We start from the raw sequence: 21377 nt of genomic DNA, 5'->3' as shown, positions 1-21377 counted from the left end.
AAGAATCACTAAGAATCACATTATCGATACTAACATGGTAGGTTAGTGAAATTACACAGGGATTCTAAAGCCAGCAACAACTCTCTAAAACCTTACAAAGTGGCCTGGGGGAAAACTTCTTTTCTCTTTTTGATGTTGTGCTCCAGCAGCAAGGCTCAAAGCTCTGGAGCTGTGGGATTTCAGAGAAAAGGAGCCAGAGAGTGTAGGTGTGGTGGCAGTATTTTCCTTCCTAGCACCTTACCCAGTCTGAGAAAACTCTGGAAGAGTTATTTCAGCAAGAGAGGCTTCCACATTATGAGATCATGTGGCATTAAAAAGCATGACGTACCCAATATACTTGGGGGGTGTTAAAAAAAAATATGGTAGCCTAAGTATTTATTTCTCAATTATAAACTTCTCTATTTCCTAACAAAACTAATACACAGCTACCTGGCATAATGCATTCTGTGCTGCTTTGCATCAATAACCCCTACATTTCCCTCCTGAAGGCGTCTCATCGCCAAATGCAAGCAGACTGCTTAATGCAGGACTAATTAGTATATCCCCTTCCAGTCTGCGGGCCTCCATTGTAATTCCTTCCCAGCTCATTTTTTTCCACAACCGAGCATCAATCAAAGTAAGTGCCCTGCCTGCCTAGGCAACACAAGATGTCCTCCATGCATTTGTCATCTGCCACACAAACAAAGGGGGAATTTAATTGTTGATTTGGGTATGCAGCCATTGCACACAGTAAAGGAAGCTGCAAGTGAAGGAAGAAGGGAAGGTTTAAAGTTTGATGGGTAGGCCAAATGCAGAGAGCGAGCTCAGGGGACTTTTTTCTGTTTTCTGATCTCAGCCTTTCTTCAGGGCTGGTTCCTTCAGGGATTGAGCTGCAACATGGTCATTGGCTGGACTTTTTCCCAAAGCAAATGAGTTTTTCCACTTCTTCCACATGAATATGAAAATTCCTAAGGAAGGAAATGCATGGAATAGCCACCACATCTGACTTTCTTCAGAAGCCCAGTCAGCATACATCATGTGCCTGGCCATTCACTGAAGAGGCTGTCACGTGGGGGCAAGCCAGGTTTTTATGCAACAGTGAATTAGTATTATTAATATTTTGAGTCTTGGGGGCAGGGGAAAGACACGTGCTGATTTTGGCTTTTCATGCTCATGGTCAGGCAAGCATAGAGCAAAGAGACCAGCAAGAGGGCCTCACTACAGCCAGGGTCCCCGCTCCACTTCTGGGCAGTGAAGTCTGTGGAGCAGTGGCATTAGCATCCCTGGGAGCTACAGAAATGCAGAACTGCAGGAAGCCCCCAAGCTTCCCGAATCTAAATCTACCATCAACAAGATCTGCAGTGGACTCTAGTTAAAGCTTGAGAAGTACTGACCATATGAGTATTTAGAAGGCACTGTTTCACACGGAGTAAACAGTAAAAACAATTTTTTTATATTTCTTTTTCCTCTCAAATTGGATAAATTCTAATGATAGTAAAATGTGAGTAAAGAATTGGCTCTGAGGGCATCTCAATCAATGTTCAAATGAACTAAGCAATCACTTGATAAAGAAGTTGACTTCTTTACAAAGAAGTTTTAAATAACAATGGAGAAAGCTAACTCAGTATAAATAGGAGTAACATCCAACCCAGTAGGCAAAAGATCTTTGGTTTTTTCCTCAGGTTAATATTTTCCTATTGTTGTCTTTGATTGCATGTGTGACTATGAGCAGTAATATAGTTCCTCTTCAAGTTCATCTAACGTGTGAGTACTTACAAAGCTTTGCAGAATTGCTATGAAGTTTCAAAATAACTAAGATACGGTCTCCACTTTGGAGGAGCTTACATACCAGTAGAGAAGACAGTATGAAACAGCCAATTCTGAATAGTTGGCATAATGTGAGAACTGCTAAGATGTATAAACAAAATACAGAAACCTCAGAGGTGAGAGTAACTGAGAGGAGGATGGAGAAGTAGAGCCAGAGGAGGCAGATTTTCCCTGGACTTTGAAAGAGAATGGCAAGAAGCCAAGATGGCAGGAGACCTGTGGGCATCACAAGCTTAGAAGAGCAAGGGAGAGACATGGAATCCAAATGTGAGCTTTTTTTGTCTCCCTAGAGAGTGAGCCAGAACTCTGATTTGACTGATACATTCTAATACAATCCTCACATGTATTCTTGGGCTTTTCCCTATTACTATTTCAATTAGTTGCTGCTTTCATTATAGATTAAAACCCTTATATTTGACCAAAAATAACCCATTGTTCTTATAAGGCATGATCAAAAGAAGAAAAAAAGCCATACTTCTAAATCATCCATTTTAACCTAAATCAATTAACTAAATAAAAATCAATCTCATTACCTCTTATAAAGGCATCTTGTTCTTAAACTTGTATAAACTATTTTTTAAAATGCTTTCCTTAAAACATTTATTTAATAACATCCTAAAGATCTCAAAAAACTTGACTCAGACTGTTTTTTTTTAATTCATATGAGTGGGATTTAATTCACATATGTGTCTAGCATACAGTAGTTTTTCCATGAATTTAGGGTTGATAAAGAGCAGGTTATTTGAACCTTTTTATGAACTCCCACATCCTCTCTGGCTTCCTAGAATTTTCGGTGGGACATATCAGCTAGAATGCATCTGGTTATAGAAAACCCAAGTAAAAATGACTTAAACTTCTCTGTAATTAACTTTCTCTTCAAGATCAAAACACTGGATCAGACTATCAAGACTATAGCACTACTGATCATCAGTTCATCATAGGGCAGTGTCCAAATTCAGGAAGAGCCGGTTGCTGTTTTGTGCTCCTTTCTGAGAGCAAAGAAAACATTTCCAGGAGTACCCCCAGGAGAGAGAGCCCCCTTATGTCTCCTAGTCCAGTGTTTCATCAGATGCCCAAGCCAAAACACTGGCAAAAGGATAGAGTTACTATCTCTGGTTTAAACAATCAAGGTTTATCCCCCTACAACTTGGGGGAAGGCCATCAAACATAAAACCCAAAATTAGAGTTCTGTTATCCAGAAACGATGATGACTACATGGGAGAATCTATAATGTCTTCACAACAAAGCCCTTGGATTTCTAAAACTCTGCATAATAATCAGACAAATAGAATATGTCTGGGCTCTTTTAAATATTCCTGATTTTACAAAACACTAGGTTTCGTATACCTGTGGCTTACCACTTATGCATTTCTTTTTAAAGATGTCTAGTGGACTTAAAATGACTGCATCCAGAGACACAGGGTCTATCATAATCAAAAAACAAATCTGAGTATAAGGTCCACTCCATCCCTTCTGCCTTTTATCCGTTCTACCTACATCCTAATCAGAATAACTGCTTCAATACCTTATTACTCTTAATTGTAAAAGGGAGGTGAAGAATTCACCCAGCCCAAGTCAGATTCCTTCTGCTTTCATAGACCTACTGAGCACTTTCCACATAGTTATCACTATTATAAGTTTATTAGTGAAAATGATTGATTTATTAGTTTATTAGTGAAAATGCTTCTCTGTCCCATTCAAAGGCAAGTAGAGGTAAATCCCAATTTCCAGAGGGAAAACAACTTTTCGGCCACCCCCCATGGTTGACGTTTCCCCTTAAGTTTCATCGTCCAGTGTTTTATCGTATTCCAGAGCTAACCCAGGCACTGGCGGGGGGAATGCAGATGTCATGACTAATGGAGACTAATGTGGCAGGACAGGCCCATGACAGATTTTGCACACTGTGATATCCCGTTTTGCCTGGCACAGAGTAGGCACTCAAAAATGATCTGTCAAATGACTGAATAAATCCTTCAGTTGCTAGCCATAAATCTTTCCTAATTCCATGCTAAATAACCAATTCACTGTTTCTCCTTTATATAGCAAATCCTCCCTCCCCCTGCTCCACAAAAAAAAAAAAGAGAAGGTGTGAGTGCTAAAAATTACTCTGCCCTTAACCATTTTAGGTTGAGAAGGGCAGGAATGAATGCCACCGAAACTCCCTGGTTGGAGAGAAAACAGCTTGAAAAAATCTGAGATCTAGGATGTCCGTCATGCCAACAATTACTTTGATTCTTCCTGTCCTAGAACGTGATACCATCAGAGTTTAAAAGCCTTAGTCTCCAATTCAGTACATTATCACAAAGAGAAAGGGAATTTATTTTTGAAACTTAACAAATTAACATGTTCTAAATCAATGAAAAGTTTCCTGCATGATTCAATATTAAGAGTTAATAAAAATCTATCAGTTGGCCGTGGAAAAACCTCTCCTGAGATTGTAAATCACCCAGATGGCAATTCGAGCAGGGCCTGTCATTAGCGTATTAGGGGGAATCCATAGATGATACATAGTCATTCACAGAACATCCACAGGTCTCCCGTCCTTAAGCTCATAACTCAAATATCATTCAACTTCACCAAATATTGCTCGGCACATAGATTTACAAAGAAACTAAAAGCCAATTTGTGAATGCCTGCTATTTAAGACATCTAGCTCACTAATTGCAAAATCTATAGGAAAGTCTGCACAGCATCAAAGCTTCAGTTGATCCTATAAGCAGTTCTAAGTGAAAAACTGTCTCTTTTGCGAGTAAATAAAGCATTTAATGCAGTTTCTGGCTATAATGCTGTTTTTCCTGTGGGTTTTGAAAATGACCTTCCTGTAAACATCAAGGACTATAACTTTTTAGATAAAGAAACTTGTTCTTGTTTTAAGTCTATGTCAGGTTTATTCCCTGATAGCCTACAGATTTTCAAAAGCCAAGGAAAAAGTAATCCAGAATTTTTTTTAAAAAAAAAGTCCTGTTTCCAGAATGAAGTTCCCTGTCAGCCTGCCTTGGGCCTTAGGTGGAGAAGCGGAGATTAAAGAGTCAGTATTCTTTTTCATGTTTCATCTGCCAGTTTTGTGAATGTAGAAAGAGAACCAGTGGCTACAGCTAAGCACCCAACTGTGGTATTAAGTACAAAGTGTGATTCTAGCACACCCCGTTACTTACACATACAGACACACACTCCACTTTAGTGGATTCAGAAATCATTTTTGAGTTTCTGGCAGAAGGCTCCCGCTCGCTGCTCTCCGCAGCCGCTGATGAAGGTACCTCAAGGAGGCGATGAATGGCGCTGCATCTGCAGCCTTATAGCGCCATGGCGATAATGAAGCTCTTTGTTCAGCTGTGTGAATGTCAAGTGGGGAATCTCTGATGATCTCACCATTTCCTATTTATTCTATACTTACCTGAATACACCAAGTATTGCAGCTTTTTAATGCATATGCAAACTACTAAAATGTCCTTTTGTGAGACACTTTGCTAAAAGACCGCTTTTGATATGCGTTCATCTCCTCTTCAAACTGAATTAGACCGCTTCCTTCTTTTTTATGACACAACTAACTCACTATTTAGACTCTTTGGCTTTGATTTTGTAGAGCAGCCCAACAGGAAGAGACCATGTTCTCTTTTTTCCTCCATATTTCTGAAGGCAAATTTGTACTGATTTGTTTTGATTTACTAACAGAATTATGTTCCTGCCACAGACACTGGCTTCCTTTGTGTCCTTTCAGTTATCAGTCTGTGTCTGCGGACAGGGTTTTCCCAAGGAAAACCGAAATCTCTCTGTTGGAAGCTGTGTGCAGGGCCATGGGTGTGTGCCTCCGCAAAAAAGTTCGCCAGATTCGGGGCGAGAGTAACCATTCTCCGTCAGCGGTACATTTCTTATGTGCCAACCAATAAGCTCAAACCAAGAGACCAGGTGACATTTTAAAAGATATATTCAATAACACTCAGCATCTAGTCTTGGGGGTGGGGAGAGAACGTGTGTGTGTAAAAGGTCATGTGTTCTACAATGTAAGCACTCTGCAATTTTTTTTTTTTTTTTAACAGCACTGTATTTGCAGCTCCCTTCACAGTTAGGGCTGAGTGGTGTTTTGACTCCACTAGCCAAAGGTTTTCTAATTGTCACACGAACTGGGCTGGAAAAGTTCAACCAAGAGGGCTTAAATCCCTCTGTCTCTGGTGTTCTCGCAAGTGGGAGGTCACCTCTGTCCTCTGAAGAGCACAGTCTGAGTAACTCTGAGGCACGTATATCTTAGAGGGTGGGGTGGGGTGGTGCTGACAACAGCTGCTTGGTTTTCCTTAGAGCAGTAACAGCCAAAAGCAATTGCTTACGATTCGGAGTAATAAAGAACACACTCGCATGGTAGCAGAGGCCTTCGAAATCAATGGCTGGGACAGTTCACGATTCTAAGTGAGCCAGTGAAGACATACTTATCCTCCCTCCATCTTCATGGTTTCCTTGTAAAATCTAAGAGGAGGCCAGCTAAAAGTATTGAGATCCTTAAAAATAACTCCTGTACTACAATTCCAAAGATGTAATTCTAGAGACATTATGATGTGATCAGTGAATTTAGTGAGAGACATGCAAGCTGGCAAATCCAAAAATTTTGGATGGCAGAAAGTAAGCTTTGGGATAACCAAAGAAAAGATGCCAGTATACACATTAGAAGTATTCAGATCATATCACATGGATGTGATAGTGAAATATAACCTACATATATATTTCCTCTTTCTCTGCTTCCTTTTCATAGGGTATGTATATGGTTATGAAATTACTCCTGGGCTTACTGGTTTGATGAGTGTCCGTCTTTTTTCAAGGGACAATTAACTATTTTTGAAGGACATCCATATCAAGTAACTAACATTGTGCTTATTTTTGTTTTTCCCCACACCAGGGGATTTTTTTTTTTTTAATGAAACAAACCGACACAAATATTCTGTCCTTTCTCTCTGCTATCGAAACATAAAATTTGCAAATAAAAACAACAGCCACTGGATTAAAGAGAATCAAAAAAGTTTTTTTGTGTTTTTCAAGTTCTCTAATTTATTACACACTAAAAATCTCTTTCAACCTGGCACCAAGGTGGCTTTTCTTCTTGAGCTGATTAGGACCACATGAGCTCAGGAAAAGCTGTCAGATCCTGCCTTTGGCGCAGCTGGAATGATCCAACTGATTTGCCAGTATGATTTTTCTTTTTTCAAGAAAGAAGCTTCATCCCCAAATCATAAATTTATATTCTGGAAGCCCAAGCAAAAATTATTCCTTGTTCATTATAAAAGAAGCAAAATTCCATTCAACCACCTGAAAACCAAAGCAACTTGGGCAACATTTTGGTCAACACATCATGCTTTAGTGGGTGCTAACTCCACACCTCATCTTTAGTTACCTAGATTCCCACTGGCACTTGGGGGTTTCATTCAGAAAAACACTAATCCTCAAGCAAGAGGCATGATCTGAGACCACGCTATAATGTTTACCATTAAAAATTCTGTCCGACTGAACCCAGGAGAAACTCTGGGTTAGGGCAAACTTGTCTTCTTCAGCTGACCACGGGGTGGGCTCCTGAACCTGCTCTGTGTATTCCCCACAGTTAAGACAAACGCAGCCAGGTGGCTCCCTGACTCTGCAAGGAGTCCCTGAGGGTTTCCTTCCTCTTCAGTCCTTTTACGGTCACCCCTCACATGGACACTCACCTGGCCCTGCCTCTTTTACATTTAGGTCTCCTCTCTTTGCTAGATGGCCCCTGGCCTGGGAAGAGAGCTGTATTATTGTATTCGTGGGCCCTGATAAATTAGGACTGTATTTCTCTTCTTAGGAAACACAGATCCTTTTAAGCAGACCCAGTCATCCAGCCTTAACTCAAAAAGATGACACAGTATCTGTCTGTTAGCAAAGAAGCCTTTCAGCCCACACCTGGAGACCACCAGGGAAGCAGATGTTTTGCTGGGTGCCCATTTCAGAACTGGGATTTTTGTTTGTTTTTAAGTACGAGAAAGTATTACCAGGAAAGGGATGAGGTCATCTTTATGTTGATTCTGCAAATTCTGCTTTGATTTTTATAATGCCATTATCCTTTTACCCCTTTCTATACTTTGTATACAGGGGATCATTTTTTAATATTGCCTGCTTTGGGTCAAATTCCAGCCCAGAATCCCCAGCCAGGCTGGGCTGAGCTAGCCTTCTATCTCAATGTTTTCTTCATGGGATTATAAAAAGGGATTTCTTAATCTCTTCACCATTGTTAAAAATGCCCATTTGGAATTATTCTTTATTCTAGATACAAAGCAGATAGAATTATACCCACCAACCACTGACTGGAGTGCTGCAAAGTTTTCTCTGAGAATAGTGGACAGAATTACATAACCCGTCGTTCCTCCATTAATAGTTAACCAGGTTGAGAGCATCTGAATAAAAGCACATCTCGTTGCATGCAACAACGGTTTGACAGAGAGCTGTATGGCGGAGTTAGTATTTTACTGCTTTCAGCTTCACCACGCAGTTTTGTAGCCTGGGAAGCCATGCATGCAGAATGGCAGAACTTACAATTGCCTACAAAGGGAGAGCACAATGCTACCTGTGGAGGCCCGCCACCAAGAGAAGATGACAGTTCCGGGCCTTAAAAATACGCTAAACTGCTGAATGGCTCAGAATGGAACTTGCCACCATTCGAAATACTCATCAAAGGCTTTTTCAAGCAAACAGTTAAGACATGATCACTAAACTATACAACCCTCCGGTTAGTGTACTGTGAGGAAAAAAAAGGGACAATGGAAGAAAAGCTTCGAAGTTTATATGTTTATGGGTACAGTACGTGGAGGTATGATTTTTGAACACTTTCAGAGCCAGGAAAAGCGGCTCAGGACGTGATGACAATGAGCCTCAGCAGCCTTACACGCAGCTCCTTTACAAAGTGACTTCTCTTTACCCATCCACCCCCCCCAAAAAAAAAATCAAAATGTACTTCATGAAACTATTGTATATGAAGCACTTATTAGCCGTAATTAAATGGACAATATGAATTTACTACGTCTTTAGGACTCTGGCTTGTTCTGGTTTAGAGCAAGATGATTAATGCAAATACATATTACTTGAGATAACCATTTAGCAGCTAATTTAGCCAAATTTATTACAGCAGTTAGAGGTTTTTCATTTTAGCAGACGGAGACAAGGACATGCCAAAAGTGGGCGCCGTAGACGAGTGCACACTGCCCTCTAGTGGCCGTCCTGCCGGTGAGCCGTTGGGGGGCGCCGAGTTGCTGCGATCCGTGTCCAAGTAATAACAGCGGGTTTTGCACATTTCCGGCATCCTTTTAAACCATTCCCATCCGTAGCACTTTATTTCAGGGGATGATTTACTGCACTTTCCCCTTTTACTAGCTCAGGAGTACCCAGATACAAATCAAATCAATTTCAACTTGGCAAGATTTTGGTTAAAGTATCATTTTTAACATCTGCATTTTAAAGCTCTCTTTCAGTGGGTATTTAATGGCACCGTTTCACATTACTGATTGTTTTTACTTGTTCCTTCATTTGGGGCCATATTTCAGAGTCTGTGTGGAGCTGTCACTCTGTTTGGCTCTAGCCAAGTCAATTCTGTGCCTCCCTTAGGCCAGTGCTTCTCTCTGACTCAACTGGGGAATTTATTTTGCTCCAACATTCAGCAAAGTCTCACCAGAATCTCCCCCGACTGACCGATGTAAATTTAGTTCATCCAAGGATTATAAATTTCTGTGAGACAAGATCAAAAGGAACAGATGTGTAAGGGCGCTGGTTGACACTGCTCACACTGAGGAGAAATGATCAAAGACAGAGGGGTAAAGCATATTTGGAAACATTCGAATATCCAGAATCTCAAAGAAGTCTCCCTTCGAGCTATGAATAAATCACATACAAATTTGCCATCTGACGTCAAACCCATTGACAATATCCACACTGCATTAGGTGTTCTGTGAGCCAAAAAGATTTGCAGTCCTTTTATTCTTCCTTTCACACCATGGCTGCCCCAAACGGAATAAAGTCTTGCTGCAAATGCCAGTAACCCTGGCTCTGGAGCTGCCGCCCTACTGAATTGTTGATTCCATTTGTCCTACTAATGGCATTCTACATTAGGCATACAGAGGGCCACCCCTGGCTTGGTGCAGGAACTCCCATTTCTAGGCGTAAAGTTTTGCAGAGATGAAAATCTTTTGATCCCAGTCTTAACACAATGCCTTCTGTTTTGTTTTTTTCCCCAGTGCTGAATAAGGGTCAGTGTGTGACAAAGTACTATCGTTGGATGCAGAAGAATGGAGGATATATTTGGATACAGTCTAGTGCCACCATAGCTATTAATGCCAAGAATGCAAATGAAAAGAATATCATCTGGGTGAATTATCTTCTTAGGTATATTTTCTAATTCTTTTTTATTTCTGCCTCTGTTATGAAATATGCAGCCCTATGGTTAATAGATGACATGTTGTATTATCTTTTGACAGCACCTAAACCTCATGGAAATTCTGCTCTTATTTCCACAAGATTAAAAGAAATATGAGAAGACCAAACTATGTTGGAAGGGACTTGTGGAGCAGATTTGCAAAATTTTCAGTAATTCTTGGTGTATCAACATTTGGGCATCTCTGCAGAAGTTGATTTGTTTTCCCCTCAAATGCTCAGGCTGGAAAAAGAATACCAGACTTTGGCCTGTAGCTAAAGCACTCCCAAAGCACAGTCTTTATCCACACCACATGTACACTCACACACTCCAGTCCTTATGAAAATTAAGCAAAGGGGAATGGAAGACAAGTAGGAGGGTACATTATATTCTTCTTATATTGCATCCCTTTGACACCCTTAGCACATTCCATAGGGTTTGATTCCCTAGGCATTATGGTTTTGGTAAAACAAAGTGAGAAGGCGGTCTTCTTTTGCCTACTGTTCTGCAATTTCCAGCAAGTGTTTCTGCTCTTAAAATATGTCCTCAAATTTATATTCACAAATGAGCCCAAGCTCAACTGCTTCCTAAATTTTAGTGAGACACCGCCTCTCTCCTTCCCTATCTGCTTTTTGCCTTTGGATTTAAAGTAGCAGAAACGTAACCAAGACCGACAGACCGTGTGGTGTCAGAGTAGAGGCCAGCTTTCCAGTTCTCCACCAAGCCTGTCATGAAGATCTCGCAGTGCTTAGTCTGTCTCCCACCACTGCACTCTAGTCTTTGGCTTCTCTTGGCCTAAAGCCACCAAGCCGAGCCCACACGTGGTCCGAGCAGGAAGACTTTCAGTAGGTCTTATGAATGGAAGTTGGTGCCCTTTGGCTGATAATTTAGACAGGGAGTACCTGAATCCCATTTTTCTTTGCGACAGCCAAATGGAGCAGAGAAGCTAACCACCATGGCTCATCAACACATCGGCCCTTCAGAGTGTGTTCACATACTTTGGTGATGACTTGAAGGCATGAATGTGCTTGCTACCAACAGCATATCAATCAGACACTAATGATTATTGCTCTAGAGAGGGCCTTAATGTGCACCACTTAAAAGAGTCTTCATTTATCTACTTTCTGTTTCCTTTTTTTGACCTCTTCTGCTCTACATTAACTCTCTCTCAAGGTAAAAGTGTGTGTATTTAATGTGGCTTTCTCCAAGGCCTGGTTTTTATGCACACTATGCCCTGTGTTTGTGATATGCTCAAGACGGATTCTGATATCAAAGAATCCTTGCACATAAAGTTTTGTGGAACAGGAACTCTATTTAATGCAAAAGATATAAAAACACATATTCAAAACAGAAAATAGAGTGAGGTAGTGTGGCACTGACATTCTTTTGCTAGGCAGAAATGATTTTGTGTCAAAGGGACCCATTACTATTACGAATTAAAACAATGGTAGCAGGACACCATAGGCTAGAGAAGTGTCGAATTCCACATTGATGTAACACAGAATACTGAAGTCATCTATGTGGGTTTTTCTTGCATTTGGTGAGATTTCTTCCTATCTGGATCTTTCTTACAGCTTTATCAGCCTCTTGACTTCCTCCTTTGTCCCCAGATGGAGGGAATAAGTAAGAAGGCTAAGGAGATATCAGTCTGTGCAATTATGGATCAACACGATTGATCTAGCCTAGGATAAATGGTACAATCTCATGAACTTTGGTGATTCTATTCCATCAAATTCCATATGGATAGGAAGGAAGCAGTTGGGGTATCAAAGACCAGTATTCAGACTCAAAAGCTTCAATCTTGGACGTGGGAGACCTATTTTCAGCTGACCAAAAGACCCACCCTGAGGTTAATGATTAGACTATATGTTGGAGGACAGGGGATCTGGGAATCCCCATGGCATCTGGGCTGAGAAAGACGAATGTAGGTGGGCTGTAGTAGAGGAACCTCCACCAAGCTAGCTAGAAATCTAATAAGAAAATGATGTGGCCTTGGCAAAATAGCAACTACTAAAGTTTGGTTTTCTTTCCCACATTGTCTTTTGTTCTTCCTTGAGCAACACTTTCATGCTACTTCTTCCTGCCCAGAATCCCTCACATCTGGGCCCCAACCCAGGCCTGTCAGTCCCTGTTGTGAAATGACTGCTCCTCGAGTCTTCTTGCCATTCCCTTGCGGTGCCTCATAGAATTATAGACTCGTATTCAGAGGCAGCATAAGTCCACCTTCCTGCCATTAGTCTCATCTGATTATCTAAAGAAAGCTTTGCAGCTGAAGCTAACTCACACTAAGGAGTAAATGCCCGATAATCCATCTTAGTGAATTACCCCTCCCAGGGATATTTGCAGTTTTAGAGCAGTTACTGAAATAGTGACTCTTTAATATAGAAATTTCATTAGAGATTAGCAAATGCATCAGTAATCATCAATTATAGGTCTGTGCTTGGCTAGCCATCACGGAAGGACAGCAGAGGCATCTCTTCCATTTTGAGGCAGGAGGCTTTCCTTGTGCCTTCAGATCAGCCCATATGGCTTATACATCGGGCTGGCCTTGGAGTGGCATTTCCAGAAGGCAACTAGCTCAAATTGACCGAACATGCTGTCTTTTCCAGAAAAGGCTTGTTTCTGAATTTAAAATAGAACAAAAATTAAGCACATTTGTGCAAATGGGGTTAGATCCATTCTGTCAGGGCCTCTTTCACACTGGGACTCTCCCCACTGCAATCAGATTTCCAGCTAATAAGCCACAGGTGTGCACCACATGAGCAGATGAAAATGTGATTGTAATGGGTGTGTTGACAGTTTGGTAGCCATAATCCACGCATCCCAAAGCGCACCTGTGCTTCTGCCAGATCCTTAGGCGCCCAGGGCTCTGCCCCCCACCAGTAGCTTTGGAGCCATCTGAGCAGCTGGGAGGCTACATCAAGGGACCAAGACAAGGGCACTGAGGCCATGGACTCATTAGATGCCCAAGAGAAGACAGGGCACACCGGGCGGTGTGGGAGTGAACTGTGGAGAGTACGTGCCAGCCTCCTTTCCCCAGGTGCTATGCGGGGAAGAACGTCAAGCAGCACAGCTCCCCGGCCCCCGGCGGTACCTGATGATTTAAACGCTTTTCAGTGGCTTTCGTGGAGCATTTGGGTATTCAATCACGGCAGCAGGGTGCACCTGTACCCTGGCACGTGCACTCTAAGCTTCCATAAAAGTCCCATGAAGAGCTGAGAAATGATTTCATGTTTAGTCTTCTAAACTTTAAAAACTCCAGAAGTTTGGGACCAGGCAGTGGGGGAAGATGGTACAAAGCAAACCACGCAGAACGGGTGTCTGCACTCCTGACCAATGCCTCCCTCCCCACAGCAATCCCGAGTACAAGGACACACCCATGGACATCGCGCAGCTCCCCCACATGCCAGAGAAAACCTCCGAATCCTCAGAGACATCCGACTCGGAATCAGACTCTAAAGACACCTCAGGTATTACAGGTATTACTTCTTTACCATGTTCTGCAGTTACGGCTTGCCGGTCACACCCCCAGGTGGGCAACTGCCAAAGCCCATCGTCAGAGGCAAAGCAACTGCCAAATTTATATATAGACATATGTCCCTTCAAGTGACTACTGAGTCTCTCTCCTCCTGTCTCTACACACACACACACGCATGTATATGTTGGTATACTGCATCCTATATGTACATATACACACACAATACATACAGGTGTGTGCTGGATAAATAGCATCTGTTATAAATATATGCATTATATATATGTTGTGGTATATAAGCATGTGTGTGTGTGTGTGTGTGTGTGTGTGTGTATACACAGAAATATATGGAAAGAGGTTGACCAACTTAGCAGTCACTCAGTGTCAGCCCCTCGCTGACCATACAGAAGGAGCCCTGCTCTAACCCCACAGCCAGTTCCGGCCTCTCTATTGGAAGCACCTGCCAGGGCTAGCGCCAAGACAGTCTGTGTGGCTTTGGGTCCCAAATACATTCTCACCAACATGAGACTGGGACTGAGCCTCTAGTGGGATGCTTAATGGCATGGGTAAATAAATGCCTCTTTCAGGATACTGGACTGTTACTTATTTTCTGAATCCATGCAGGACAAAGCCATGCTTTCCCATTTCCAGTTATTTGGGTAAACAGACTTCTGAGTAGTTCTTTGGGGCACAGGAAAGTTGTTAAAAAAAATTTACTTGTGCTCCAATCCACAACCCCCTTCCACAGACACTCCTAGGGCCAGGAAGCACATTGCTCATAGGATTTTACAGCTGCAGAAACATCCTAAATCTCTTCTAACCCAACCTCTTCTGCTACAGAAAAGAAAGGCCAGAAGTTACATGATTTGCACAAGGCTCTAGTCCAGGCTGCCAGTCAGGCTTCATTCCCCAATCTTCTGCGATTGTGTTTCTGGGAAAATTGCTTTTCCCTAAAATGTGGCAGGTGACTTGGCTTCCCCCATCATCAGGGCACCTGCTCTGCAGCGTGTACACACGCCTGTGCCTCTACTCCAGACCCCACCTCAGGGAGACAGGAGGAGGGAAGGGGTACTCACCACAGACCTTGCTTTCCTGTCCCCTAAATTGCATTAATTACGGTTTTACTGAATAGTCTCTGCCCCTATTCTATATAGTATATAGCTGTGAACAAAATAAACAAAAATTCCCAGCCACGTGGAGCTTATATTCTGGGGGGGAGGGGGAACAGATGTAAATAAAAATAAATAAGACATAATAGAAAAAATCAGATGGTAGCAAGTGCTCTGGAGAAAAATAAGGAAGGGAAAGAGGGAGTGTGGTTCTCAATAATGAACAAATACTTGTCAAATACCAGTTATTTGATCTGACTCCCTGAGTATCTTTGCAGGACTTCTCAAACTTTACCGTGCCTCAGAATCACCTGGGGATCGTGTTCGAAGGCAGAATCTGATTCCTTAGGGCTGGCTGGGGCCTGAGATTCTGCATCATGGCAGTTGTCCAGGTGATGCCAATGCTGCTGGCCCGCGGCCCGCACCGAGTACCTGTCCAGCTAGTGCAGGCCCTCAACAGAGGGAAGCCCAGGCATTCCATTTAAAAAAAAAAAACCCTCGGTGGCCGAGAAGCTCGTGATACGACACCCCCTCTGCTCCCCCGCCCGCCCCCGATGGGAGGCCGCTTCTGCTAACGCTGTGTCTTCTCTTCTCCCCCGCCCCCACCCCCGCCACCCCGGCCGCGACCCACGCAGAGGACAACGAGAACTCCAAGTCCGATGAGAAGGGGAATCATTCCGAGAACAGCGAAGACCCGGAGCCCGACCGGAAGAAGTCAGGCAACGCGTGCGACAACGACATGAACTGCAACGACGACGGCCACAGCTCCAGCAACCCGGACAGCCGCGACAGCGACGACAGCTTCGAGCACTCGGACTTTGAGAACCCCAAGGCGGGCGAGGACGGCTTCGGCGCGCTGGGCCCGATGCAGATCAAGGTGGAGCGCTACGTGGAGAGCGAGTCGGACCTGCGGCTGCAGAACTGCGAGTCGCTCACGTCCGACAGCGCCAAGGACTCGGACAGCGCGGGCGAGGCGGGCGCGCAGGCCTCCAGCAAGCACCAGAAGCGCAAGAAGAGGCGGAAACGGCAGAAGGGCGGCAACGCCAGCCGCCGGCGCCTGTCCAGCGCGTCGAGCCCCGGCGGCCTGGACGCCGGCCTGGTGGAGCCCCCGCGGCTGCTGTCCTCCCCCAACAGTGCCTCGGTGCTCAAGATCAAGACGGAGATCTCGGAACCCATCAACTTCGACAACGACAGCAGCATCTGGAACTACCCGCCCAACAGGGAGATCTCCAGGAACGAGTCCCCCTACAGCATGACCAAGCCCCCCAGCTCCGAGCACTTCCCGTCCCCGCAGGGCGGCGGGGGCGGCGGGGGGCTGCACGTGGCCATCCCGGACTCGGTCCTCACCCCGCCCGGCGCCGACGGCGCGGCCGCCCGCAAGACTCAGTTCAGCGCCTCGGCCACCGCGGCGGCCCTGGCCCCGGTCGCCTCCGACCCGCTGTCGCCCCCGCTCTCGGCGTCCCCGCGGGACAAGCACCCCGGGAGTGGCGGCGCGGGCGGCGGCGGCGGCGGCAGTGGCGGGCCCAGCTCGTCCAACTCCTTGCTGTACACTGGGGACCTGGAGGCGCTGCAGAGGTTGCAGGCGGGCAACGTCGTGCTCCCGCTGGTGCATCGGGTGACCGGGACCCTGGCCGCCACCAGCACGGCCGCGCAGAGGGTCTACACCACGGGCACCATCCGCTACGCGCCCGCCGAGGTGACCCTGGCCATGCAGGGCAACCTGCTGCCCAACGCGCACGCTGTTAACTTCGTGGACGTTAACAGCCCCGGCTTCGGCCTCGACCCCAAGACGCCCATGGAGATGCTCTACCACCACGTGCACCGGCTCAACATGTCCGGACCGTTCGGCGGCGCCGTGAGCGCGGCCAGCCTGACGCAGATGCCCGCCGGCAACGTGTTCACCACGGCCGAGGGACTCTTCTCCACGCTGCCCTTCCCCGTGTACAGCAACGGCATCCACGCGGCTCAGACTCTGGAGCGCAAGGAGGACTGAGGCGCGGCGGCCAGGGTCCGCCGCAGGAGGCATCGTCGGCGTTTTCGTTTAGACCTTTAATTCTAGCACTTTGAATTCGAGCAGGTCAGCGCCCCTCTCCGCGCGACGGTCCCCATTCCATCCCCTCTTTCTTTAACTTGACTTATTCTTTCGTGTAAAGATATGTTTATTTTTTACCTTCAGAGGGTCAGACGACCAGTTGCCTGCCATTTTGTCTTCTTCTGAGATGTGTGTTGGGTTGTTTTGCTTTCCTTTGCATCTTTATTAAGATGTCTTTAATGTGTATATGCCTCTGCCATAGAATACTCAGTCTTGTGGTCAAGAGATTTCTCGAGTGACAACCATTGGGTTTTCTCCATAAAGATCTTGATGTGATCAAGATGGAAAGAGACAAGCATAAACAATGTGCCCTGTTTGACTAAGTCAAATGAAATGGGGTGGTTCTCTTTTGTTTCTGTTCCTAATTCCTTTAAAAATAGGGGAATAGTATTTTAGAATTTTATGCAGAATTTAATTATCTTTTTATGGTTAAGATTTTAAGATTTTCTTACTTGCACATAAAAATAATTTGGGTTCTTAAACTTAATTTCTGGCCTGTGACTAGAATGTTTAAAAACAAAAGTTGGACTAAATGTTAATTACTGAAACATTAACTTAATTTCTAAAACCATGGTGCTATCATTTATTAATCTGTAATGTCTTCATACAAAATGCAGCTCCTGGGCTGGGTTTTGGAAAAAAAACAATGTGTTCTGTTCTGGTCTGGAGTCCGTTGCTGCAGTCTCCTTGGTTAGTTAAGACAAAGCCCTCATTAACGTTTGCTGCAGGACTTAAAATTTTTTACCTCCCAACTAACAAACACAGCCTCACATTAAATTTAATGGGTCAGTAAAGCCCTTTTTAAAGGGGCTTTTGGAAAACTCAATCAAACTGATTTGAGGAGCAGTTTAGGTACATACTGCCTTTTGTTGAGCTCTTTTTTCCTTACTCAGTCTAACTGAGGCTAATTTTGCAACTTCAATAACACTTCGGAGTAAAAGAAGGAAAAATATTTAACATGTTTTTGAGTTTTTTCATTTCTTGCTTAAAAAAAAAAGGAAGGTTGTATTTCGGGGGACTGGTTTGATTTGGTGGAATTTATTTCCCTTTGGTTCTTATTTCTGGGTTGAAAACCAATAAGTTTTAAAACTAAAGAATGGGTTAATAAGCTTCAGACAGATAACTGCAACTGAAAACTGCACATTAAGTAAAAAAAAAATTTAAAAAAAGTGAAAAAGAAAAAGAAAAAAATATCCTATTTTGTCTTTGTTGCCAGAAATCAGTGTGGTGTCAAACACTCCAAATGACTGTCAAGTATAAATTCTTCTTCCACTTCATTTTTGGCAGCTGTTTGTTAAGGCATCTAATAACAGATGTGAGAACTGTAATGTGTACAATGTGTACGTGTCCCTGGCTGTCAGTCCCACTGCAGTTTCAATGTGTGTTTCTATATGCAGTATATACTAAGCTAATGTAGTTGTTTTGTCTTTTGTCTTCTCTGTGCTCTATCTCTAGTCCGGAGTGGTACAGTCCCATTCCTGCAGTCCTAGTGAATCAGTGATTCTTGGGGGTTAGTGGTTTTTGTGTGGTGGCCTTCCTCTGTAATGTCACCCTATGCTGCTTCTACTGTCTGTGAATCTTCCGTTTTACCTTTTAAAATTCCTGCTGTTGCTTTGCTGGTGTATATTCTCCCTACCTCTCCTTTCTTTCCTTCCCTTTCTCTTCTGCCCCACCTCCTCCTCCCTCTCCATTCCTTCCCCCATCTCCAAAAATCTCTTTCATTCTCAGAGATAAAAAGACTCTTAACTAGCTCAAGGTTAATGGAGCCATTTTTTCCACAACGGAATTCTGGGTATGACTCTCTTCTGGAGTGCAACACAAAGCACTCAAGAATAATGCTCAGATATATAAATAAATTGATGCCATATAGCCTCAGTTGTTAACATTCCCAGAGTCCCTTGTGCTCTACCTATAAGCAGTGGGTGCTTTTCTTTGGTTTCCTTTCAGGTTGGCTGATGGAGCAATATATAAAAGCAATTACTGGTGAGACAGAAAATTATTTCAAAAGTCAACCAACATTTTTAAGAAACAAAATGGGAGGGGGTAATGGAATATAGAATTGTCATATATATTTGTTTATTCGTGCAATGCTAATATAGTAACTCGGCTGTCCTTCGAATATCACTGTGTTGAGTGGATTCCTCTAGTACCTTTGATTCCATGAGTTGGGCCCAAATCACGGTGGAAAAATAACAAAAAGAAGGTAAATGCCGCAAATTTCAATAGAGAGCTTACTTGAAGGATGTAAGTAGGTTTAGAAGGTAAAGAAGGCTGATCAAGAAATTTTAAAGATTAATTTTGGAAGCTCTACTCTAGCTATCGAACAATCAAAGGAATGCACCTATCAGCTACAAAGAACAGCTAGACAGCTGTTTTTTTTCTTTTATAAATGTTTCTGTGTTGTGTCAAAATGATTTCTGGTGATTTAAACTAACAGATAATCACAGCTGCTGTCTAAATCCATAGTGTTTAAAATTACAAAATGAAAAAAAAAAAAAACACTTCATTACCTGTGAAGACTGTGTCTGTGTTTTTAACTATTTCTTGTACAAATATATGAAAACTTTTATGAGGAGACTGGTGCCAAGTAGCTGAATAATGGGGAAAGGGATATTCTGTTCGTAAAAATCTTAGCAGTGTTACCAACTCTACGATATATATATAAAAAATAATTAAAACGTTACAAAGCGACAGCTATGGTACATTTGTTTTGTGTGAAGCTAACCGGACCTAACTTCCTGAGTGCCTGGCTTATTTTGAAACATTTTTTTTCATTGACCATTGATAATGCTGCAAATCAGAAATGTACATACTTCATTTACAACAGGGTTCTTTTTATACTTTTGTAGATTCTCATACATGTCACATACATGGTTGTCTTTATGTAACTTAATTTTTTCATCCGCAGGTGCCATTTTCATAATAAACTTCTCTTGGATTTGTTACTATCTGGCATCATTTCTTTTACATGTAACCATCCTAACTAATGAATGCTGGTAGTATTTGTTTAAGCAGGTACCTTGGTCATTTTTCCTTATTTAAAAAAGTAAAAAAAAAAAAAAATGCATCCATAATTTTGCTAGTTTTGGAAAAAAAAATACATAGTTTATGTACTGATGAGGCTGACAAGGCACAGATTAAGATGCTAATCCAAATACTACACCAAACTTGCAACCATCCTAAATTTTCAGCTACCCCAACTCATTGTCATACTGAGCATTATTATGCACATTATCAAAGCTGAACAATGGGCCTGCAACATTAACCACTATGGGAAGTGTGCATTTTTTCTTGATTAATGCACAGTAAGTGATGACAGTTTTCATACATTAATCATTTAAAATGCACTCGATATTTTCATTTATTACAGTCTGTAATGTATAACCAACTGTTCCATTGCTTATATCTTCTCTTTATACTAAATATGTATTTTCTTTCTCCAGACGAGCTGAGGAAGTCATGGTTGTGCTGTATTATGCTTAGGTTAGCATGTGGCCTGTCACATTTTAAGGCAGGTCAGCTGGTAACTCTTTAAAAAATTAAAGTGTCAGCTGTTAATCTCAAAGTTAAGGATAAGGTGGGTCAACTGTTAAGCCTGTCATCACCAAAAAAAAAAAAAAAAATGAGCTATGAATGAATTGAACTGAAAAAGAAAAGAAACACTTTTGTGCAAAAGCTACCAAGAATAATAAATATCATCTCCCTAGTTTAAGTCTTCAGGGACATTTGCTAATTGGGGATAGTTTTTATGAACGGAGGGATGTGTCACATGCTGGCTGATATGGAAGTGTGGTTAGCGTCGTGGGCCCTAGATTTCTCCACTCTGCCCTATGTGTGTCCTTGGAATAAGTACTTAAAAGTAGGGAATAGGCCGGGCGCGGTGGCTCACGCCTGTAATCCTAGCTCTTGGGAGGCCGAGGCGGGCGGATTGCTCAAGGTCAGGAGTTCAAAACCAGCCTGAGCAAGAGCGAGACCCCGTCTCTACTATAAATAGAAAGAAATTAATTGGCCAACTGATATATATATAAAAAAAAAATTAGCCGGGCATGGTGGCTCATGCCTGTAATCCCAGCTACTCGGGAGGCTGAGGCAGAAGGATCGCTCGAGCCCAGGAGTTTGAGGTTGCTGTGAGCTAGGCTGATGCCACGGCACTCACTCTAGCCTGGACAACAAAGTGAGACTCTGTCTCAAAAAAAAAAAAAAAGTAGGGAATAGGGAGGGGTGATTAAGCACACAGAATTGGGTTTGCCCAGCTACTTTTCTAAAATTTCTTTCCCTTTTGCTCTCAAGAGTCAGAAATATATAGCATAGCAAGATGGACACTCTATTTGGAGTGGACGGTGGTGAGTGGTGGCTTACCCAAGGCATTCTGTCTGGTAGGTGTTGATGCAACTGGCTATTAGTGGTGGCTTTCAGAGCCGTGCAGGGGGCACAGTCCTACCAAGGCAGAGGGACAATTGTATCCCTGAAGGAGTGGATGGCATTGTTGCTCAG

General features: G+C 43.1%; 1 protein-coding gene across 5 annotated transcripts in view; it reads left to right on the top strand.

Moving 5' to 3' along the window:
• The window catches only part of NPAS3 (neuronal PAS domain protein 3), an 838777-nt gene extending 818949 nt beyond the window's left edge, over positions 1–19828 (top strand). For 4 of the 5 annotated variants that reach the window (XM_012773417.3, XM_012773416.3, XM_012773413.3 and 1 more), the window contains 3 exons: positions 10032–10179; positions 13562–13686; positions 15427–19828. In XM_012773417.3, coding sequence (XP_012628871.1) covers positions 10032–10179; positions 13562–13686; positions 15427–16784 — 1631 coding nt within the window. In that variant the 3' untranslated portion in view covers positions 16785–19828. The remainder of the gene's footprint in view (positions 1–10031; positions 10180–13561; positions 13687–15426) is intronic. The other variant, XM_012773419.3, reaches the window with a different exon arrangement.
• Positions 19829–21377: the final 1549 nt, after the last annotated feature.

This window comes from Microcebus murinus, chromosome 6, assembly GCF_040939455.1.
Source record: "Microcebus murinus isolate Inina chromosome 6, M.murinus_Inina_mat1.0, whole genome shotgun sequence".
NCBI lineage: Eukaryota > Metazoa > Chordata > Mammalia > Primates > Cheirogaleidae > Microcebus > Microcebus murinus.
This window is presented reverse-complemented; position numbering and strand designations above follow the sequence as displayed.